Below are 22,110 nucleotides of genomic sequence, written 5' to 3'. Positions count from 1 at the left end.
CTTTATTTAATAATTATTATTGACGGCAAGTGTTGATTAGTTTATTTCAAAAAGTTATTACAGAAATACAAGTTGTTTGCAAGTATGTATTTAACAGGCTTCCAAAAAAGGAGGAGGCTCTCAATTCAATTTTATTTTTAAGTATGTTTTATATCTCAGAACTTTTGACTAGCTAAACCGATTTTTATATTTTTTCTTATAATGGAAAAGTAGCGTAGTGTTATGTGGTCCTATTTAAATCCATCCATCCATCCTCAATTCATCATTCATCCCATTTTGAATTATATCTTATAATGCGTTTTTTTTTTTTTAATAAATAAATATCTTATACCTAACATAGACACACGGTCGCCTGTTCCTACGGTAAGCAACTTAATGCTTTTGTTATTATAACACAGCTAGGTAACAGCCAGGTAACAGGTTTTTTTGATAATTATATAAAGAAATATTACATATATATAAATACTAGCTGTGCCTGCGGCTTCGCCCGCGTTGAAATCAGTGTGTCACAGCGTTTTCCCGGTAGACTTCCAGTGAAACTCTCATCAAAATCGGCTTAGCCGTTCCGTAAACCTTTCTCTTGAAGCCCCCTCTCCATCGGTGAAACCGCATGAAAATCCGTTCAGTAGATTTTGAGGGAATCGATCACATACACTTTTGGGGACTTTGTTTTATAATACACTATAACGGCCGAACCCAATATTCAATGTAAAGATAGAGATAGGTAGTTATCATCGACTGCTAATAACTAACTATCTATCCTTTGTAGTTGTCCCAATAATTCGCATAGGGGACTACTATCTCCAGTTAGCTGTAGATAGACCGGCTACCTGAGCTCTCCCTTACATTCCAGTATACGCAGCGTCACAGACGGCCTCAGTTATGTTACACAGATGTTTTGTAGTATTTAAATTTGTCATACAAATTTTATTCATATTAAAGTAATCTTGTTTTATAAAAATATGGACAAATTAATTTTTACACAGACTTTTTAATTTATAATAAATGATATTATTTTAATATGGAATGCATGGTAAATCTAGTAACGGAACGTTTTAACACGACACGAAAAGACGCTACGAGGCCATTACGCTTTATTGAATCGTCGTTTCGTTTGAATTTGTATAATTTTTTTACAAATCAAAATTCAAATTATACAAATCATTGCAAATTATACAATCATTCACCAAATTGTTTGTTTTATTCACAAGATGAGTAAAGTAAGTATTATTTCACAAAAAACTTATTATTTTTATTCAAATAATTGTTGCAAAAGAGCAATATCACTTGAACTGCTACTTGAACTTGAGTCTGCCATTCTTTTTCACTCGAAATTAATTTTATTTTAAACAAAGAAAATACTTTTGCAATTAATAAATCTTAGTTATCCCCCGAAAACTATAGATCGGATATTGTTGTTACTAAAGATAGCCAACGTTACTGACAGATAGAACTCTATTATTATTGGGACGCTCACACTGTCATTTTCATACGAACTGTTATCTCTGGTAAGCTATCCTCCCTCTCGTCGATAGATAGCTTTGAAGGATAAGATTGCCTATCATCGACAAGTTTATTGGGTCAGTAAAATGAATGATAGATAGATATTTCTGTCTCTAGTAGGACATAACCAGAGATAGACTGAATATTGGGTTCGGCCGTAACTGTTGCCCGCGACTACGTCCGCGTGAAGGGTGCGTCGCGTCGAACAAAATGATTCGTTGAATTCGTCAGAATTGTGGTATGAAATAATGTAGTAATACTATAGTATAGCAGCGTAAATATGTTTAAAATATACTGCATGCAATTTAGTTTTTAATATAGTTCTACGTAAAAATATGACACGGAGTAGCGTAACGTACGCTCCTCCGTGACTCCGTGACGACAGGGGTAAATAAAAAAGTATTATAGTAACGTAAAGGTTGGATATTGTAACAATTTTTTTTTTATTTTGTATTACTTAAAGGTGATCAATATAAATGTTTCTTGAACACATAAGAGTTGCAAACGCGGTTATTTTCCTTTAAGCCGACCCTGCTGTATATGTTTCATAGAAACTATATCAACCCCAATTGAACCCCCTTAGCGGTGGGATATCGCAAAATTCGTTCTTAGCGGATGTCTACTAACTATAATCTATCCCTGCCAAATTTCAGCTATGTCTATCCTGGATGGATGGACCATCCAGCGGTTTTTGAGTCCTCGAGGAGAGTGAGTCAGTGACCTTTCTCTTTTATATATATTACGATGCATTTGGACACCTTTTCACCACCTATAGAGCATATACATTTTAAATTTCAAATCTCTTACTTCAAAAAAATAGGACTTTCATACAAACTTCCAATCCCCATTTTACCCCTTTAGGGGTCGAATTTCGTAAAATAAGTTCTTAGCAGATGTCTACGCCCTATAAGGAACCTACTTGCCAAGTTTCAATTTTGTAACTGTTATAATTTCGGAGATTTCGTGATGAGTAAGTCAACCTACCATCCCCCGTTTTAACCCCAAAAAGAAATGGATTTCTAAAGATACATTATTTGGATACCTTCTTACCATCTATAGAGCATACATTTTACATTTCAAGTCTCTTACTTCAAAAACAAAGGACTTTCATACAAACTTCCAACCCCCGTTTGACCCCCTTAGGGCTCGAATTTCGTAAAATCCGTTCTTAGCGGTAGTTTACGCCCTATAAGAAGCTTACCTGCCAAATTTCAAGTTTGTAGGTGTTACAGTTACGGAGATTTCGTGATGAGTGAGTGACCTTTCGCTTTTATATATATTATTATAGATTATAGATTACACCTAGACTCAGATAGGAATCGAACCCGCAACCCGCGGAGCAGAAAGCAAGGCCACTACAAACTGCGCCACCGAGCTAGTCAATATTAAAAAAATGTATTTACTTCACTATTTTTTCGTCGCCCTACGTTGTATTATACCGCATAACTTTTTACAAAGTATACCAATTTTGATGATTGTGTTAATCGAAAGCTGGCTTGTCTTGTATTCCTATTTAAACGAGATTATAATATCGAGATTTGGTGACTAATTTTTTAGTAATCTTTGATAACGCGTTTTTACTTGACTTTTTTCTCGTCAACTTACGTACTTATTACTTGTCTATGTAATTTAAGTCATGTTTTTTTTTTGCTTGCGCCAAACACAATTATTTAGTTATATAGTGTGAAAGACGAACTAGTTTAAATTACTATAATTTCACAGTACAATTCTCTTTTTGACAGTAGGTACTCATTAATCTTAAAAATTAAAGGAAAAAGCGCTTTATACAAAAAAGTTAAAACAAAGATAAGAGACTTCTGTTATCGGAACTAAAGCAAATAAAAGTCTTGATGTACGATAAAAGAGATTAAAATAAAATTAAAATAAAACACCATGGATTTTTATACTACAAATCATTATTATATTTTCTTTAATTAAATCTACAAAGTTGACCGTCTCATATACATCTATAAATCTGCATAGCATTGAATGATATATACGATCATTATTTCAGTGTCCGTCGCGAAATGGACACCGACCTCAGTGACCACAACCACCATCTTTCACCGAGCTTCCATTAGCAGAACAAATTGCTCCGCAAACTTATTACATTATATCTCGTGTCTTTTTATAAGTCTTATTAATTTTATTGCAGCTACCAAGTTTCATTTTCTAGGTTGTATACGTTTAGTTTTATTAATATCACTTCATTCAATCATTACTTCTCTTTTTTCACAGGATGGCATTCTTTTTTAATTTTTTGATTAGAAATTATTTGTTTTGTCTGGGTCGGTAATATCATATGTATTTTCTACTAAAAAAGTTTCAACTCACAGTAATAGTACTAAAACTAACGAATAACAATTAAACTGAACTAAAATTGGTTTTAAAATAAATCGTTGCTTGGGATATAATAGGGAAATTATATATAAGGATCTGCGCATTCTACGATAAATTTCCAAAATTTGTGAGGCTGTTAAAAATCGTAATAATTTAAAATATTTTTACTGTCGGTCGTATTAAGTAACCTCCTCCTTTTTTGAAGTCAGTTAAAAATTATAGGCTATTTTGTCGTGTTTGATAATTGTCTGCTGTATTTACGCATTTTCGCCATCTGAACCGCATTACTCTGTCGCCTACTATGAAGGGTATGATGAGAGTGGCTGGACCTCTCTGAATGTGGCGTTGGTGCGTCAAACCTCTCGTCTTCTCTAGTTGATTCTACATCATCTTCTTCCTGGTCTTCCTCTTTTTTAGAACCCTTGGATCCACTACCAGACGGTTCTCTATGACGTACCGGTTTCACGTCACCGCTAAAGCTAAATATGAACTTTAATTCGGCGATTAGTTCATCTTTGAATGGTACCTGAGAATTAAATTTATTTAAATTACAATTAATTACTGAAATCGATGATTATTTTTTGTTAGTGACCCCAAATGACAAAGGTTTCATTCGTCTGTATAACTTCATATAAATATGATAATTTCTAATCTATTATTATTATTATTTCTGATACTAGTCAATTCGAGATATAATATTTATTCTAGGTTCATATTTTTTTTACCCACTAAAAATATATAGTAACTAATGCAATTATCATAAAGATTATAAGAAAATATTAACGGAATTTAACTTTTAAAACTTACATTATAATGAAATAAACAAAAAAAAAGTATACATCTACAAATAAAAACGACAATAGGCTTTTATAAAAGTAATTTAACAATTACAGTTGAACCACAACTCCTTCTTTTATTAAATACCTACTTTTAAATACCTTGAGATTTGTGTAGATTAGGAAATTAAAGAGACCCCGATAATGCGACTTAAGTCACGTGTTTATTAGTCCACTCTACGACCCTGAATGTAGTATCTAAAAACCAATGTATGTATTTACCTTTACTCTATGCGAGATCATCCACACATCAACGATCATTTCTATGAAGGCGCAAACGACGGCTAAGCCTGAACCAGCTGCGAGCACGATGAACACACCACCCACATTCGCTAATACTAATGGTTGAGCATCACCGCTACTTGCATCGTCATCCTACAAAGGAAATTTGCAGTATATTCAGAAAATAAAATTTCAAATTATTGATTTTAACCATTCCACCACCACAGCTTAACCAATTTGACCAATTCAGTTCAAAATTAATCTTACATCAAAATGGCTTAACAACATAAGTTGATAAATGTAAGGACAATGATTATATTAAAAAATGACTATAACCGTAAAAATTTGGTATATTCTAGGTTTTTACTAAAGACGGTTGGTAAATTTGCCATAGTAAGGAACTTTCGAGGGTACGAAACTTATTATATTATTTATTGTATTTAACAACATATTTACAGTTTTTGATTACAAAAAAAAGTTATCAAGGGCGAATTTATCTCTAAAACAGATATCTTCTAGTCAACTCATGATAGTGAGAAATTATGTGACCGCGGGGCAACGAAGTGCAAAATAGTAAAAGAAAATAATACAATCATTATATCGTTTAATACACAGGTTCCTACACAACATACATACATTTATAAATAAATATAGGTATGCTTTAAATGTACGTGAACATCGCTTGCAACTTTTGAGAAAAAATTATTCCTTAACTTATATTTGAAAATATATATGAAAGTGCTTTCTTGAATCGCTTTCGGAAGTTCATTAAAGTGATATCTTTTACTCTGAGCTGGAGGAGGGCCAGCGAAAGAATGGTGGACAACTCCTCAGATACAAAGATGTTCTGAAGCGTCACATGAAAAGGTGCAATATCGAGCCCTCTCACTGGGAGAGTCTGGCAGCACAGCGACCGGAATGGCGCGAGATTGTGAAAAAGCGAATTCGCAAATTTGAGGAACAGCGTTTAGCTGACTTCGACGCTAAGCGCGATGAGCTCAAACACCGTCCACTCGCCACCATTCACTATAATTATGAGAGTGGTAAGCTCACTTGCCCACTTTGTGCAAAGGAGTTTGCTGCAAAAATCGGCTAAATAAGCTATCTCCGGGCGCACCAGCGCCAAGCCCTGTAAGGGGTCGAAGTGGTCACCATGGCCGAAAATCGATCGGAATACACAATACAATACAATATAATACAATAAAGTGATTAGTGACAACGAAGTGAAATAGAACGAAAACAATTATCTATCTTTTTTTAAACTCAAAAAAGAGCTTTTGATTTGCAGAGGGTATTATATTTACTTTATATTAAAAAAAAAATAGTAAACAAGTAATTTTAGTATATTAATTACCGCACATGCACCGCCTCCTCTCTTCTCCTTCCACCACTTATCTTTCATTCTTGTTATTTTTCCTTGTTCTTGTAACTGCAATATAGACTCACTCATTGGTTGCCTATATGGCGAATCTAAAATCAGAGTAGTAATAATTATTTATATACTAGAAAGTGTGAACTCGGGAGGCTTTATTTAATAGTATTTTGTGCATACTTTTTTTCATTGCTATGCCATATCCTTTGCTGTCTAAAAGCCCTCCAACTTGAGCAACATCACAATTTCTCTCTACCATATATTCGATAGATGTTGACTCCATGAGAAATGCGTAATTTTCAGTCGTAGATTTTACTCTGTAATGTAATGTACATTATTGAAATGTAACGTAATAAAAAATAAAATTGGTCATAATTTTTTTAGTGTTAAGCCAAAAAAAATTGTTCACATAATATCAAAATACCCGCCCCGGCTTCGCACGGTTGCAATGCTGATACTAAATATGCTACAGAATGTGTTTATTTATAGTGTGAAGCTAGCTTATGGTTATTAACATAATAACAACAACATTCAAATATGCGTCGTTAGATTACACGTTGTTACAGAATGTGTTGAAGAAATAAAGGTTCACTGCTCGTTTCCCGTAGGTGATAGCGTGATAACATGTAGCCTATAAGTTGAACCGACTTCTTAATAATATTCGTGCCAAATTTCAATGTACAGTTTTGACTTTCCTACCATTTTATTATATGTATATAGATATAGATATGTCAAATGGCTAATGTCGTTTTTACATGTATGCGCTAGCTCACTCTACACTTTGTGATACATTTGCAAAGAGAGCTAGAAATATTTAAGGTTAAAGACATCATCAGATAGTTCTCTGTATTTGTCATAAAAAGGAACGATTAAGACAACTTACCTTTCAAGGCCTATTTCATTTGTTTGCGTCATTAATTCTGGGTGGTCTTCCATATAATGATACATTTTTTGATATAGTATATTGTCTGATTCCTAAAATTGATATGATATATGTAACGGATATATATAACCATATAAAACAGAAGAAAGAAATAAAAAGACCACCTTGAAGAAACCAAATGTTGCACCTCCTTTCTTTGCACCATAAGTTATGTCATATGGATTGTTCGCTAAATCAGATACACTTTTTATTGCATAAAATTTTGACTCAACAGTCAAAAATGCAGCAAGGTTGGCTGTGTATGATGATACCATAATAAGGGTAAAAAACCACCACATGCTTCCTGCCAATCTTGTTGAAACTGCGCTAGAATTTAAAAAAAAAGTGTGATAATAATAAATTACGAGAAGGACCTGTGTTTATAGATTTTATCGCAGATCGAGAGATCGAGATATCGCAGTAACTTGTCGCTGATTTATAAGATAAAATGTATTAGACTTCATAAAAGTTATACTTATTGATGATTATCTATTTAAAAATACAATTTATTACATAGGTGCGATTTCAGATCCTTGTGTAAGTACACTTCCTAGTGTGAACCAAAAAGAATTAGCTAATGTAAATTGATTATCCAATGTTTCCGGCTCTTCTATGCAGGGGTATGGATTCTGCCACTCCTCCGGAGCGAATCGACCAAGTAAGAAAAGTAATACTGATACACCCACGTAAGCCCCAGCTAAATAACCCCAAACCTGCAATAAAATATGTATTTTAATATAGACCAATTGTTTAAATAAAAGTAAAACGTCACCTAATTGCCAACTTTATCACTGACCGCATATGAAAACGGAGAAATGAAAGAAAACAAATCGGGGGGTTGTTTCGTTGGTTTTTTGTATAATATTGTTATACCCAAATTCATAAATGGACTGGTAAAATCGACCACTTTTTGTCGTGCTGCTGTTATAGTCAGATCAGTTATAGCGAAATGAGCTTTCTGTAAAAAAAAATTTAGTAGGTATGATGCTAACAATTTAACAAGTCTTAATAAATGTAACTAATTTACTAATAGAATAGTTAAATAGTCATAGATAAGAGTAAAGAGTTTTATGTACACCGTCCATTATTTTCTCCATCATCCCAGTCCATTTACCAATTTTAGCGTCATATGAACCATAAACACCATCGGCTTGGATTTCAAACGTATAATTAAATTCGTTCATCTTGGCTAGTTCTTCAATTATTTCTATACCGAAACCTTCGTAGCGTTGATTGCCTTCTAGTGTTACGGAGGATTCTTTAAGCATACCATACGGAGCACTCTGTAAAATTATATGAGATTATATTTTAACGGCAGTCATTTCTAATAATTTTATTTTTTGTTACATACCAACGCAGTTAAAACAATAAAATGTTTTCCTTTCATAGAATCACTTCCTTCTTTTTCAATTGCTGGTATTACTTTTCTGGATTCAGTAAAACCATCTTCTGTCGTCCATGTTCCAACCTTGTTTAACAACATTAGATATAAGTTTTTATTTAAGTGATAATATTTTTGTCGTATTAATTACAACCAACTAACCTTTTCCAAACCATGGGCCATGACTTCCAATACATCAACCTCTATTTCAGAACGAACACCTTCATTATCGAATTTAATAGTTCCAGTCAAACCATCAACTTCCGTCTAAAATGATAAATGTATTATAAATTACTATAAAATGAAGTAGACTGCCATTTAAATTAAATATTAATAGCTTACAGTTCTAACGTAATTTATAACAGTGGAGCCGAACGTCCAAGTCTCACCACTGTCACAAGTAAAATTGGCGCTTTCCTCCAAACCCATTTCCGCTATGGCTGAAGTGTATAACATTACTGAATCATAAACTAACGCCAACTTAAAATTAAGACCGTTTTCACTAATTTCATTTTCAATTTTTCCTTCTGAAAGCGTTTTTAACTTCTCATTTAAAGTAGATATAAAATTCTGAATATATTTCAATTCCGGATCGAAAAACCTAATTCCTGTAAATAAAAAAAGTATTTATGCCACATACACTCTGTGTATATATACTCTATGTTATAAATTGCGGCAATAATATTTTCAAACATTTTCCAATCTCGTTCCCTTTTTATTGCTTGTTTTTATATTATGACATTATAACCCTTTTTAATCGACTTAAAAAAGGAAGAGATTACTCAATTCAACCGTATATATATATATAATTTTTTTAATGTGTGTTCGGGGATAACTTTGTCGTTTGTGAGCCGATTTTGATATTTTTTTTTGTTGGAAAAGAGATATCTCAAGGGTGGGACCATAATAAAGAAACCAGGATCTGATGATGGGATATCAGAGAAATCGAGGGAAACCCTCGAAAATCGTAGTGACGACTAGTGCGTTTATAATTTTTTTCGTCTACTTACATTGTATTACTTGTCGATGTAATTGAAGTCAGTTTTTTTCATTCGCGAGAAAACACAATTATTTAATATAATAACACAACAATAATTAACACATGTAGGAGAAGAATCAGAGCTTAATCCACCACGCTGCTCCAATGCGGGTTGGCGGATATATTTGCTACTATGAGTAACGATCGCTATCAGGTGTATATGATAACAACCGGGACCGACGGCTTAACGTGCTCTCCGAGGCACGGTGGGGAGACCCACAAGGACTGCACAAACACCCAGACCACGGCAAACACCTGCATGGCCAATACAAATGTTTGTCGTGTGCGGGGATCGAACCCGCAACCGCCAGCACAACAGGTACAATCCATGGCTGTAACCGTTGCGCTAACACGGCGTCAGTTAAGTAATAATTACCTGTAATATTAGAACCACCATGTTTATAAGGATTAATATCAATGGTTTGAAAGTCAGGATCCATTATAATATAGCTATGATCATCAGACATAATTCCAACTTGTTGAGCTTGTTCCAAGAATTGAGTCAATTTATCTGTTCCACAATTTACCAAATAATTGAGTGATCCTGAAGATTTTATTGTTTTGAGCTGCGATCTGAAAGAAACAGATTTAATTAATGATCATTTGTTCATTTTATGTGAATGGTTCGATGTTATGAGTATACCTGAAGTCATCACTGTCAGGTAGTTGTACAACAGTCATTGAAACATCTTCTCCAGAAATTAAATCTTGAATAGCGAATACGCTATCCAAGTTAGGCAAATGCTCGGAACCTTCATAAATGATTGTGAAATCTGTCCAACCTTTCATTACTATAATATCTGCAAAAATCTAAAAATGGATATCTATTTTATTATTTAAAATTTACAAACAGACTATCAAAACATTGTATGTTATAATTATGTAAACACTACCTTTGAATAAGCGACATGATGAGGGTATAAATTAACTGCGGACCAATTTCGATTTTGTGTTTCGATAGGCTCGGTAATTATTTGTGGAATTTCCATAAAATCTGCAATATTCTGTATATGTTGCACAGTTGTCTTAACTGTAGGTCCAAATATTGCAAATGTAGAACTCTAAAATAGGGAACTTATTATTAGTAAAACTATTGTTTTTTTTTTAAATTAAATATATAATATTTAATTTCTTATAACCTCAAGAATATTACACATAGCATTTTCTGCTTCAAGAATATCTCCTGGAGAAGTTTTTATAACATTTGCTACAAATTTATTATCTTCATTTTCTGATACTGTGTCAATGGCTACATTAAACGCTGCTTCGTATAAAAAACTTCCATCATCAAAAATTGCTCCTAAAATATTTTAATTCGTTACTTCAATTAAAAATGCAAATTTTGTAACTGATGATTTGACCAATCATTACTGTTTATATAAAAGCTAAAAAGCAATTGTAGGCACTTATTATATTAATTACGAAACCGCATAACACAAAATTAAAAAAAGCCATTGTCGTTTTGTACAACCAGTTACAACAAATATAATTTATAAAACTCACCTATAGTTCTCTCTCCTCGGATGCAAAGCACACAATTTATTATAATGAAGCATGGAAGCCATTTTAATTTCACATTCATTGCTACACACGTTTATTTATGCAAAAATAAAAATGTAAAGCGTTTTAGTTTCATCGAGCAATAGCTTTTTATTTAGGTGTTAAGCCACATTGACCATGTTAATTTGAATTAGTAGGCCATTATATGCAGTCGGATTATTTTTAGAGCTATTCTAAAGTTTGTAGCGTGCTCGTAATTGTGTCACAATTCTAGTTTGTTGGCATTGCATTAGCTTTGGCTCGAAATAACCAAACTGCCCATTACATTTGTGCATTCGAGGTATCATAGGATCACTGCAATAATAATACTTTTAAATTTTATTAGTGATATATATATATATATATATACAGTAAATAATTTAGTTTAATACCTAGTCAATAATCGAAAATTAAATAAAATTGTAGAAGAAATAGAATACAATGCTACATTTTGTGTACTGCATAAGTAATAATTGTGTTTGCTCGCAAACGAAAAAAAAACGACTTCAATTACATCGACGAGTAATACAACGTAGATCGACGAAAAAATAGTCAAGTAACTACGCGTTATCAAAGATTACTCAAAAAGTATTTATCAGATCTCAATAAAATTTATATGTGACCACATGAAAAACATCAGATTTCGATTAAATTAAATATTATTAAAATCGGTACACCCAGTAAAAAGTTATAGCAGATTTTCAAGAGTTTCCCTCGATTTCTCTGAGATCCCATCATCAGATCCTGGTTTCCTTATCACGGTACTAAACTAGGGATATCTCCTTTCCAACAAAAAAAGAATTATCAAAATCGGTACATCCAGTAGAAAGTTATGCGGTATAATACAACGTAGGTCGACGAAAAAAGCGTCAAGTAAAAACGAATTATTAGATATAACTCGAAAAGTAGTTGTTAGATCTCAAATAAATTTAAATGGGACCAAATGACACACACCACCTTTCGATTAAAAAAAAAATTGTCGAAATCGGTCGGTTTGTCCACACGGTCAAAAGTTCTGATGTAACATACATAAAAAAAATACAGTCGAATTGAGAACCTCCTCCTTTTTTGGAAGTCGGTTAAAAAAGTAATAGGACTTAAGCTCAGCTCATATTCAGAGTTTTCGTGCTATGCTCCCCTTAATACATAGATAGTTTAAAAACTTTACAAGCTTGCGTGTTTGCAACTGATAAAGAAGTAGATTTAAAAATAATGTAAGAAATAGGTACGCTTGCATAAAATATTATAGGTACATAAAGAAAAATCAATGGTAATATCGTTTTAATAACTTAATATTGACTATATGTCGATGTTTTAAAACCTAATGATGTAACGAATATTTTAATTTCTAACACAACTATTGTACAACTATCAAAAGTTAGCAAACTTAATCATTAGCGACCGTTAAAAAACGTTATCATTGGTAAATTTACTATTGAATCTTTTTAAAAATCCATTTGAAACATTTTTGGAATAATAAATAAAGCATTTATTGAACGAAATATAATATTATGATTAATAGTATAACACGTATTAATAGGTTAAATGTTAAGATGTAATATATATAAATTCTTAAATTCAATTCCTTTTTAATAAAGAAAAATTATTTTCAATTCAAAGAATTAATATTTTAAAAACTACTCCACTTCTTACTTCAACTTCATTAACTTCAATCGTTCGTCCTATCTACGAAAAGCTTAAAAAAAGTGAGTCTGTGTGTGTGCGTAAGAACTTATATTATATATTAGTACATAGAAGTATTATTATGTGACTGGATGTCACTCCACCCACTTAATATATAATAGATACATATATTATAATCTAATGTATAAAATTCTCGTGTCGCGGTGTTTGTAGTTAAACGCCTCCGAAACGGCTTGACCGATTCTCATTAAATTTTGTGTGCATATTGGATAGGTCTGAGAATCGAACAACATCTATTTTTCATCCCCCTAAGTTATAACGGGGGGGGGGGGGATTGAGGAAGTTAATAACATATATGGCAAAACAACGTTTGCGGGGTCAGCTAGTAAATCTATATAAATAATCAACCATCACAATAGAGATCACACGGCCAGGGGTTAGGGCTGTAGGCTGAGAAACCGGCAGATAACCCTAACCGAGTCAAGTAAAAGTGCCTTCAACATTAACTTAACTTCTTGACTTTATTATTATTATTATTTTTGGCTATATTTTAGCTTGAGTGGTTGGATAAAACGTATTTTAGTTCGAATTTTTACCAAAATATAAATAAATAGGTATGTATAAGATATCTAAGAGGAGACTTTGAACTAATAGTAGGGTTTGTAAAACCACGTTGTAGAAGAACGTCTGATTTTCCAAAATTAAATATTTTTATATTAATAAAAGTGGCATCTTTGAATGTAGTTTAGCAACAGAATAATCAGTGCTACCTCTGTACTGCTTCTTGGATTTCGTACTCATCGTACTACTTCGTAATATTAGTGACGTGCACTAGATGGCGCTCTAAGCTGTTCTTACGACAAATTAAGTATTATTACTATATTTTCTATACCGTTGTGATGTCTTCAGCATAATACCGTATTTATTCTTAGGTATAATTAGTGTATCAATCGTTTAAATTTAAGTTTTGAAAAAGATTAATATTTAGTGGCCATCCATAAATTACGTCATACGAATTTCAAGATTTTTTGACCCCGTCCTTGTTACATACAGATGGTCACATTCATCATTAATTTTACATCAGCTCGGACATTATTTTTAAATCCGTTTAAATTAATGTAAATTCACGTACAAAACAATTTAAACGATAATTTTTTAAACACATGTAGTTGAAATGTTATGTTTACAATTACATACTTAATTAAATTTAAATTAATTAATTTTAAATTAAGAATCTTTATGGACAGCTGTACTCGTCGGTCGCACGCAAGCCTGCGACTTGGGACACCGAAGATCCACGGGCACCATTGTTGCGCCATTATTCGGAGAGTATTCCGGACTTCGAAGAGGGCGAGATTAGTGCAGCGCTCGGGCAGCATAAAATGGGAGGGCCCCAGGGGTTGACAGAGTTATCACTGACCTCCTTAAAGCCGCAGGGTGACCTGTCCTAAAAGCCTTGGCAAGACTCTTTAACGCCGTCATCCACCGAGGTACCACGCCGGAGGCGTGGTTCAGGAGTGTGGTGGTGCTGTTCTTTAAGAGAGGCGATAAGTCTCTGTTGAATTAGAGACCGATCTCACTTATGAGCCACGTCTATAAGCTGTTTTCGAGGGTTGTTACGAATCGTCTCGCCAAAAAACTCGACGAATCCCAACCACCAGAGCAGGCTGGGTTTCGAAATGGCTACAGCACCGTGGACCACATCCATACTGTTCGGCAGATTATTCAAAATACAGAAGAATACAATCAACCGGTGTGTATGGCATTTGTGGACTACGAAAAAGCCTTCGACTCTGTTGAGACCTGGGCTGTCCTGGTAATATCACCGAAACTGTTTACCACTGCGCTGGAGGATGTCGTTAAGACCTTAGACGGGACATTAACGTTAACGATAAATTCATCTCTCACCTTCGTTTCGCCGACGATATTGTCATCTTTGCGGAGACGATGAGTTAGGCCAGATGCTGGCAGGCCTAAACGGGTCCTCCCAGCGTGTCGGTCTCTGAATTAACTTGGGCAAAACGAAAGTTATGTTTAACAAACAAGTCATACCGAGACCGGTATCGGTATATACCTAGGCCATACTATCCAACTAGGCCGCAACAACTTCGAGAAGGAGACCGACAGGAGGATTCGATTGGGGTGGGCGGCGTTTGGCAGACTTCGTCGAGTCTTCACTTCAAAGATTCCGCAATGCTTGAAGGCAAAAGTCTTCGAGCAGCGCGTCTTGCCTGTGTTAACATACGGAGCCAAGACGTGGACACTGACGAAGGGACTGGTCCACAAGTTTAGGGTCGCTCAACGTGCAATGGAACGGGCTATGCTTGGGGTCTCTCTCAAAGATAGGATTAGAAATGAGACTATCCGCGAGAGAACGAAATTAACCGACATAGCCCACGAAATCCCAACTAGAAAAAAGGTCAAGCTCAACCAGATCATGTATCTCGACCAGATCAGGATAGAATGAGGCATGTCAGATCCGGCAAGCTCTATCAGGACCAGGTCTGGTCCAGACAAGGATAGCCTGATGTAAAATATAATCAAGTATGGTAAGGCATACTGGTTCAAGACCCGGTCCGGTCCAGGTAAGGACAGCCTGATGTAAAATATAATCAAGTATGGTACTGGATCATACTGGATGGCATACTGGATCTGGACCTGGTCCGGTCCAGATCAGGATAGCTTGATGTAAAAAATAACCAAGTATGGTAAGGCATACTGGATCAGGACCCGGTCCGGTCTAGATCAGGATAGCCTGAAAGAAATTACGTGAACTGAGCCTGAATCACGCTATTAATGTTTTAAGCGTACTTAGTATATATACCTATACAGTTATTAGGACAGTCTAGCAGGGAGTCCGTTTCTCAGTCACAGTGGAGCAGTTGTAAGTAATAGGAAATAGTTAATTAGTAGTTAATTATTAGAAGTTAATAAATAAATTTTAATTAATAATAATAATTAATTAATAACATAAAAATAAATAAAAATAATTAATATGTAAAATAAAAACATAAATAAATAATACATTGGAAAAAATAATATTTCCGTTTGGAAATAAATATCATAATAATTATGTTAAGTAACATATTTTAAAAAATCAAAAATATACATTCGTGTTTTTTGTGTGTGATCTTTTGTGTGATCTGGACCCGATCTAGAAATCTTATCTCATCCTGATCAGGTCCAGACCAATCATCTGCGTTACATGCCTTATCTAGTCCTAATCAGGCATGCCTGGTCCGGTCCTTCTAAGGAAGTCGAAAAAATTTCTCCTCGGGATTAGCAAGTTGAAGTAGCTGTGGGCTGGTCATTTGTGTAGCAGGACCGATGGCCGTTGGAGTATACGGGTCCTAGAGTGGAGACCGCATCTTGGCAAACGCAGTATGGGACGTCCCCTGGCCCGTTAGACCGACGATCTACGTAAGATTGCCGGTGTAGGCTGGATGAGGATTGCGGAAAACCGGGATGTCTGGCGCGAACTTGGGGAGGCCTATGTCCAGCAATGGACTACAGTAGGCTGAGCTGACTGACTGACTGACTGACTTAATTAAATAAACGCTTCATACTCAACGGCTCCCAGTAGGATTTTCTCCTGTGTCGGGGGTCCGAAAACACACAAAATACACAAGCACAAACGCCCAGACCACGACAAACATCTAAAAACTTATGTGGTCAATACAAATGTCAGCCGTGAGCGGGGATCGAACCCGCGACCGCCTGCTCATCAGCCAGACTGCTGCGCCAACGAGTCGGCAATTAGATTTATTAGTATATTTTTAAATGTAATGTTACAAAATTAAGACTCCTCCCCACCCTTTGTCATTTAATGTCACGCTTTGTCAACCCCCTAACCTCCTCCCCCCTAAAGTGTGACGTAATTTATGGATGGCCCCTTATTAGATTTCAGCGTCAGTAATGTGCTGTTATAAAACCAAGGCAATAAATAGTCTGTAATGCTAGCGAACTAGAAACTGACAACAATAAGAAATTTTTCAATTGAAATATATATATATATATATATATATTACATCTCTCATGTTCGGTAAGAAGGTTCTTATTACCTCCAAATAGGGCTTGTAGGTGACTAATTAGCGCTCTAGGGTAATAATGTAGCTAGAAAAGCCCTAGGGCGGTAAGTAATTAAAAAAAACACTTCTTTCTTTCAAAAAGTTCGCGTACATCTAACCATCATACTGGCAATAGACATCATGCATTCAGCCCAATAACCAAAGAGGTCGCTTTGCTATTTAGCCTTGTCTTCGTGTGAGTATAATAGTCATCAGTTTTAAATATCGAACGGCGAAGCTCAATTTCGATCTTGAAAAAAAAATTAAAAAGTTCTTCATTGATTCTTTTTAATGAAAAATGGCGGGTATAGAAAACTTTTACTTTAAATATTGTATGTTTTTGAGATTTTTTTATAATTACGTGCTAATTAGGAAAAAACATGAGTTCTTCCAGTAATGAAGATATCAGCTGCACTCCCGATTCAATGAAAATGGAAGCTGAAGCAGCAATTAACAATATTTTGCCTCAAACTTCTAAAGAGCAACTGAGGTAGGGCACAGCAGGAACTTCCTGCTCAAAATATGGAGCAGGCCCGACTGGGGTAGTACCTCGACCTTACAGAAGATCACAGCAAAATAATACTGTTTTCAAGCAGTATTATGTTCCTGTTGGTGAGTAAGGTGACCAGAGCTCCTGGGGGGATTGGGGAGTGGGTCGGTAACGCGCTTGCGATGCTTCTGGTGTTGCAGGCGTCTATAAGCTACGGTAATCGCTAAGCATCAGGTGAGCCGTACGCTTGTTTGCCGACCTAGTGACATAAAAAAAAAAGAGAGAGATATTTGAAAACTTACGACGAGTTCATAAAGTGTACCCAAAAAACACCTGTCCTTAAAATTTGAAAATTGTTCTCATTTCACTATAAATTTGAACAAATAAAATGTTTTATTCTTGTAATGCCGGTTTTTTCTACTTACCTCACGATCGAGATGTAAAGCAGAATAGTTAGCTCGGGTTGCACCCTCGAACTATAGGCGTCCTCGCTGCGCTCGTGCGCCTAAATATCTCGGGCTGCAATTGATGCCTTACAGCCCTTGGCTACTAATGTGCTATTTTTTTATCTTCAGCGACTTTGTCAATTAGATGAAAATAAAGGTATAAGTTCAATATAATTATATTGTTCCTGTTATGGGTTCTTTAAAAAAAAATCATTAAATTTTTCGTTTTATAATCCTTAGTTTTGCTGAATGGAGAAGACGACTACGGAGATTAGTCAGGGAGGGTATACATTAACAACTACCTTAAAAATAAATTAATAAAGGAAACAACGTGAATCAAAGAACGATATTAGTTTTACTCCTGCACTAAATTGCGTCTGCAGAAATGACCACTTAATAAATTTCATCACTATTATTTACAGCGAACTAAGTTAAAAAAAGTTAAATAATCGCTCGTTTAGCAGGTACTAGGTATTCCGTAATATTATTTATATCGCTTAAAACTTGCGTCTCGGTTTCACTCTCCTTAAATATTAGTTATCGGTCAATATTTATTTATGGCTCATTTCTTAAGGTGCCTTTTCAATCACCCTTACCTTAAAAAATACCTATCTAATAAGAGATTTTTTGAGACTTTTAACTTTTAAATTTAGCGCAATATAATAAAAAGTTTATATCTGTAATATTTGATAAAAAATACACAAAACAATTGTCAAAAACTTCACATAATATATCTAATGTTTTACAATCTGTAAGCAGTTTGACTTTTATAAACTCTTGCGAGGAAATATAATATATATAAGAATATGTTTTGGGATACAAAATAATAAAAATTAACAAAAAAATAAAATAAAGTACACATTGAGTTATCTCATATTATGAAAACGTATATAAACGACAACAGACAGTAAAAAAAATGGCTTCAATATCGATCATAGAATTTCCAATATTTATTTCTTTTGTTTTTCAAGTCTTAATGTACAGAGTTATATGATGATATTTTGAAAATGTTTTGACGCTAGACCTATTTTGTGCCTATAAATTGGTACTTCTCAAAGTAGCTATTATGATTCACATATATAAATATATTATAAGACAATCACGTATGTTACTATATGATAATAGTAATAATTAACACACTATTATTAGTCTCTAGTGTCCTACCTCTTAATACCACTTCGGGACAAAGGCCTTAATATAAGACATAGATAATTTATGAAATGGCTAACTATTGCTGTATGTAAGCAAAATATATTTAGAGCTATTTCTCTGCGAAATTCAAATGTTAATACGCGTTCGTCGGAACTTGACCCCTAAAGCAGAATTCATTGCAAACTGCGTAGAATAATGTATAAAACAAAAGACATTTGAAGTCGAATTTACTCTACTTTTTTGCCTTATTTTTTTGTAATTTCTAACTCAATTTTTATTTTTTATTTGCATTTTTGTGAACGTTTGAGTGAAATGAATAATTTTTCACTGAACAATACGATATAAAAAAAATTATACGATATCCGTAAAATTAATTAGTGAAAAATCGAGATAATAACAATATTTACTTATTTACGTCATAAGTATTTTAACCTGTACATAATTAGTTAAATAGACTTCATTAATGAAGTTTATATTTTCTTGTCTAAAAGCATTTTTATGTTTTGCCAGTTAGGATTTATAACAATCATCCAACTCGAGATAATTATTATAGCGAGCAGAAAATATGAGATTAGCTGTGAGAAGGAAGCAACATTTCCTATTTTATGCAACGAGTCAAAATAACAACCGTTGAAAATCTTGCTTGTTAAATATTAAGCTTTTAAGATTAAACTTAATATTTTGATTCTAAAATTTACCGCGATTTTCGTAGAAAATATAAATTCTTTAACGAAATGTAGGTATTTTAACTGACTTCAAAAAAGGATGAGGTTACTCAATTCGACCATATATATAATTATACACACACACACACACATATCTATATATATATATGTGTGTGTGTGTGTGTGTGTGTGTGTGTGTGTGTGTATGGGTGTGTGTGTGTATTTTTTTTAATATATGTTCGGGGATAACTTTGTCGTTTATGATGATGCATCCCAGCATCTGATGATGGGATCCCAGAGAAATCGAGGGAAACCCTCGAAAATCCGCATAACTTTTTACTGGGTGTACCGATTTTGATGATATTTAATTTAATCAAATGCCGATTTTTATCATGTGATTACATTTAAATTTCATCGAGATCTGATTTGGAGTAATTTTTGATAGTGCGTATTTAATAGACTATTCTTTTGTATACCTACGTTGTCAATGTAATTGAAGTCGGTTTTTTTCGTTTACCAGTAAACACAATTATTATTTTAATGCTCGTTAATTTACGTCGCTTATATCTTTATTAGTTTTATCAATAAGATATATCAATATTTACATATAAATAAAATAGCAAAAAAGAAGTAAATATAAACTTCTTCTTTTCTTCTTCTTCTTTACGTTTTTAAATTTATTGTTTGAAATAATAACAACCCATGTCAAATTCATTTTTAATAGTTCTACTTATGCTTCCGTAATAAGATAAGATCGATGGGATAAATCATGTATCGTAATGGAAATAACATACATATGTTATTTCCACAGGATCCATCCATCCATTAGGATATATATCCTATTTTTTAAGTTTTTGCACCAGTCAAAGCTGAATTCAACTTCAATTAAAATAATCGCTACAACTTAAAGTTATAAGTTAATACGACCCAGTGAATACAACATGTTGATCCACTATGAAATATACTGGAGGTTAAACCCGGATTCGCACCGTTTCCTTTTTTTATACAACTGGGATGGCCAACAAATGTACGGCTCATCTGATGATAAACGATCACCGTAGCTTATAGACGCCTATAACACGAGAAGCATCGCAAGCTCGTTGCTGCTCTACCTCAATCCTCCCCAAAACTCTGGTCACCTTAATCACCACAGGAACACAACACTGCTTGAAAGCAGTATTATGTAGCTGTGATTTTCGGCAAGGTCGAAGTACTTTACCACTCGAGCTGCTCAAGATTTTGAGCAGGTTATTTCCTGCTGTTCCTTAGCTCGGTTAAATTGTTAAAAATGAATACGGTTTTACAAGTAAACCAGTTTTACAAGTAATCCAGTTCTAGACGGATAGCGCTATTGCTCCAGTTTTTAGTTTCTTCTCCAGTCTTAGCATTATTGCTACACGTAAAGAACTGGATCAAAGTTTTAAATTCTTGTTAACAAAACAAATTCACTTCGAGCTCGCCGTTGCACGAAAACATCGTGATAAAAGCGACACGTTCAAAAAACATCTATTAGAACTTAATATACCGCAGCGAATATCCATTTGTCCGCATATTCCTAGTCCATCTTGAATTTAAAACTTTATTATACGCGATCCATCACAAACATTAAAAAATACACAAATCTTTCCACTTTATACCATTAGTATAAACGTAATTTGATTATTTTAGAAATAAACATTGTATGAAAACTCCTATACGTGCAATAATTGTTAGTTAGGTTAGTTTGGAATAAATGAAAATAATCAAACGACTAAAGTAATTTTTTCATACTTAAACGTACAATTTTAATTTAACCTTTTACCGTTGTACATAATTAATATCATTTCATGAACAAGAAAACTTCAAAATGAAACAATACTTCAAACACTAGCCAATTCTATATTTAGTCTGTGATTTATATTACACTTTCGGATGAAAAATACACTGATTACGAAACTAAACTTTCTCAACTTCATTACAAGATTAGTTTTTGTTTGTTTTGTAAGTTGCCACTTTCAATCACGCAAAGTTGTGTAAAGTTCTAGATGAAATCTTCATAACTTGATTTATCAAAACATGATTAAATTATATAAAACTAGCTGTGCCCGCGGCTTCGCCCGCGTTGAAATCAGAGAGTCACAAAGTTTTCCTGGCAAACTTCCATTGAAACTCTCATCAAAATCGGCTTAGCCGTTCCGTAAACCTTCCTCTTGAACCGCATGAAAATCCGTTCAGTAGATTTTGAGGATTGATCACACACTTTTGGAGACTTTGTTTTATAATACACTAACTGTTGCCCGCGACTACGTCCGCGTGGTTATAAAGATATGCATTACTATTAAGATGTTTAACGCAAATTATTTTTTTATTTAAGTCACTTAAAATGCTTATCACACTGAGTAACTTTTTAAAGGGCACAATTTAGTATAATTTAATAGTTGTATTTACAAAACCTCTATATACCATATTCTTAGTTTTATTTTCAGGCTGCAGTATAAATAACCTATCAGGCG

At 33.9% G+C, this 22,110-nt stretch overlaps 1 protein-coding gene across 1 annotated transcript; it reads right to left on the bottom strand.

Annotated features, from left to right (window-relative positions):
* Positions 1–3,410: 3,410 nt before the first annotated feature.
* LOC123658324 (glutamate receptor ionotropic, kainate 2-like) lies at positions 3,411–11,427 on the bottom strand. Its single transcript, XM_045593762.1, has 17 exons — positions 11,119–11,427; positions 10,755–10,915; positions 10,509–10,676; positions 10,259–10,425; positions 9,992–10,188; positions 8,919–9,184; positions 8,739–8,843; positions 8,547–8,663; positions 8,272–8,478; positions 7,992–8,153; positions 7,709–7,908; positions 7,321–7,522; positions 7,157–7,248; positions 6,454–6,590; positions 6,256–6,371; positions 4,902–5,054; positions 3,411–4,369 (listed from the first exon to the last, which is right to left on the bottom strand). Exons 1-17 carry the CDS (start codon positions 11,195–11,197, stop codon positions 4,067–4,069), a joined length of 2,832 nt encoding a protein of 943 aa, XP_045449718.1. The 5' UTR covers positions 11,198–11,427; the 3' UTR covers positions 3,411–4,066.
* Between the last annotated feature and the right edge of the window lie 10,683 nt (positions 11,428–22,110).

The sequence above is a fragment of the Melitaea cinxia genome, chromosome 12 (genome assembly GCF_905220565.1).
Source record: "Melitaea cinxia chromosome 12, ilMelCinx1.1, whole genome shotgun sequence".
NCBI lineage: Eukaryota > Metazoa > Arthropoda > Insecta > Lepidoptera > Nymphalidae > Melitaea > Melitaea cinxia.
This window is presented reverse-complemented; position numbering and strand designations above follow the sequence as displayed.

Excerpts from the sequence above, each read along its gene's own strand:
- LOC123658324 (XM_045593762.1), bottom strand. The coding sequence starts at position 11,197 with ATGAATGTGAAATTAAAATGGCTTCCATGCTTCATTATAATAAATTGT. Across the intron at positions 5,055-6,255 it reads GAGGAGGCGGTGCATGTGCG|GATGACGATGCAAGTAGCGG; the intron begins GTAATTAATATA and ends TTTCCTTTGTAG. Across the intron at positions 4,370-4,901 it reads TGATCTCGCATAGAGTAAAG|GTACCATTCAAAGATGAACT; the intron begins GTAAATACATAC and ends TTTAATTCTCAG.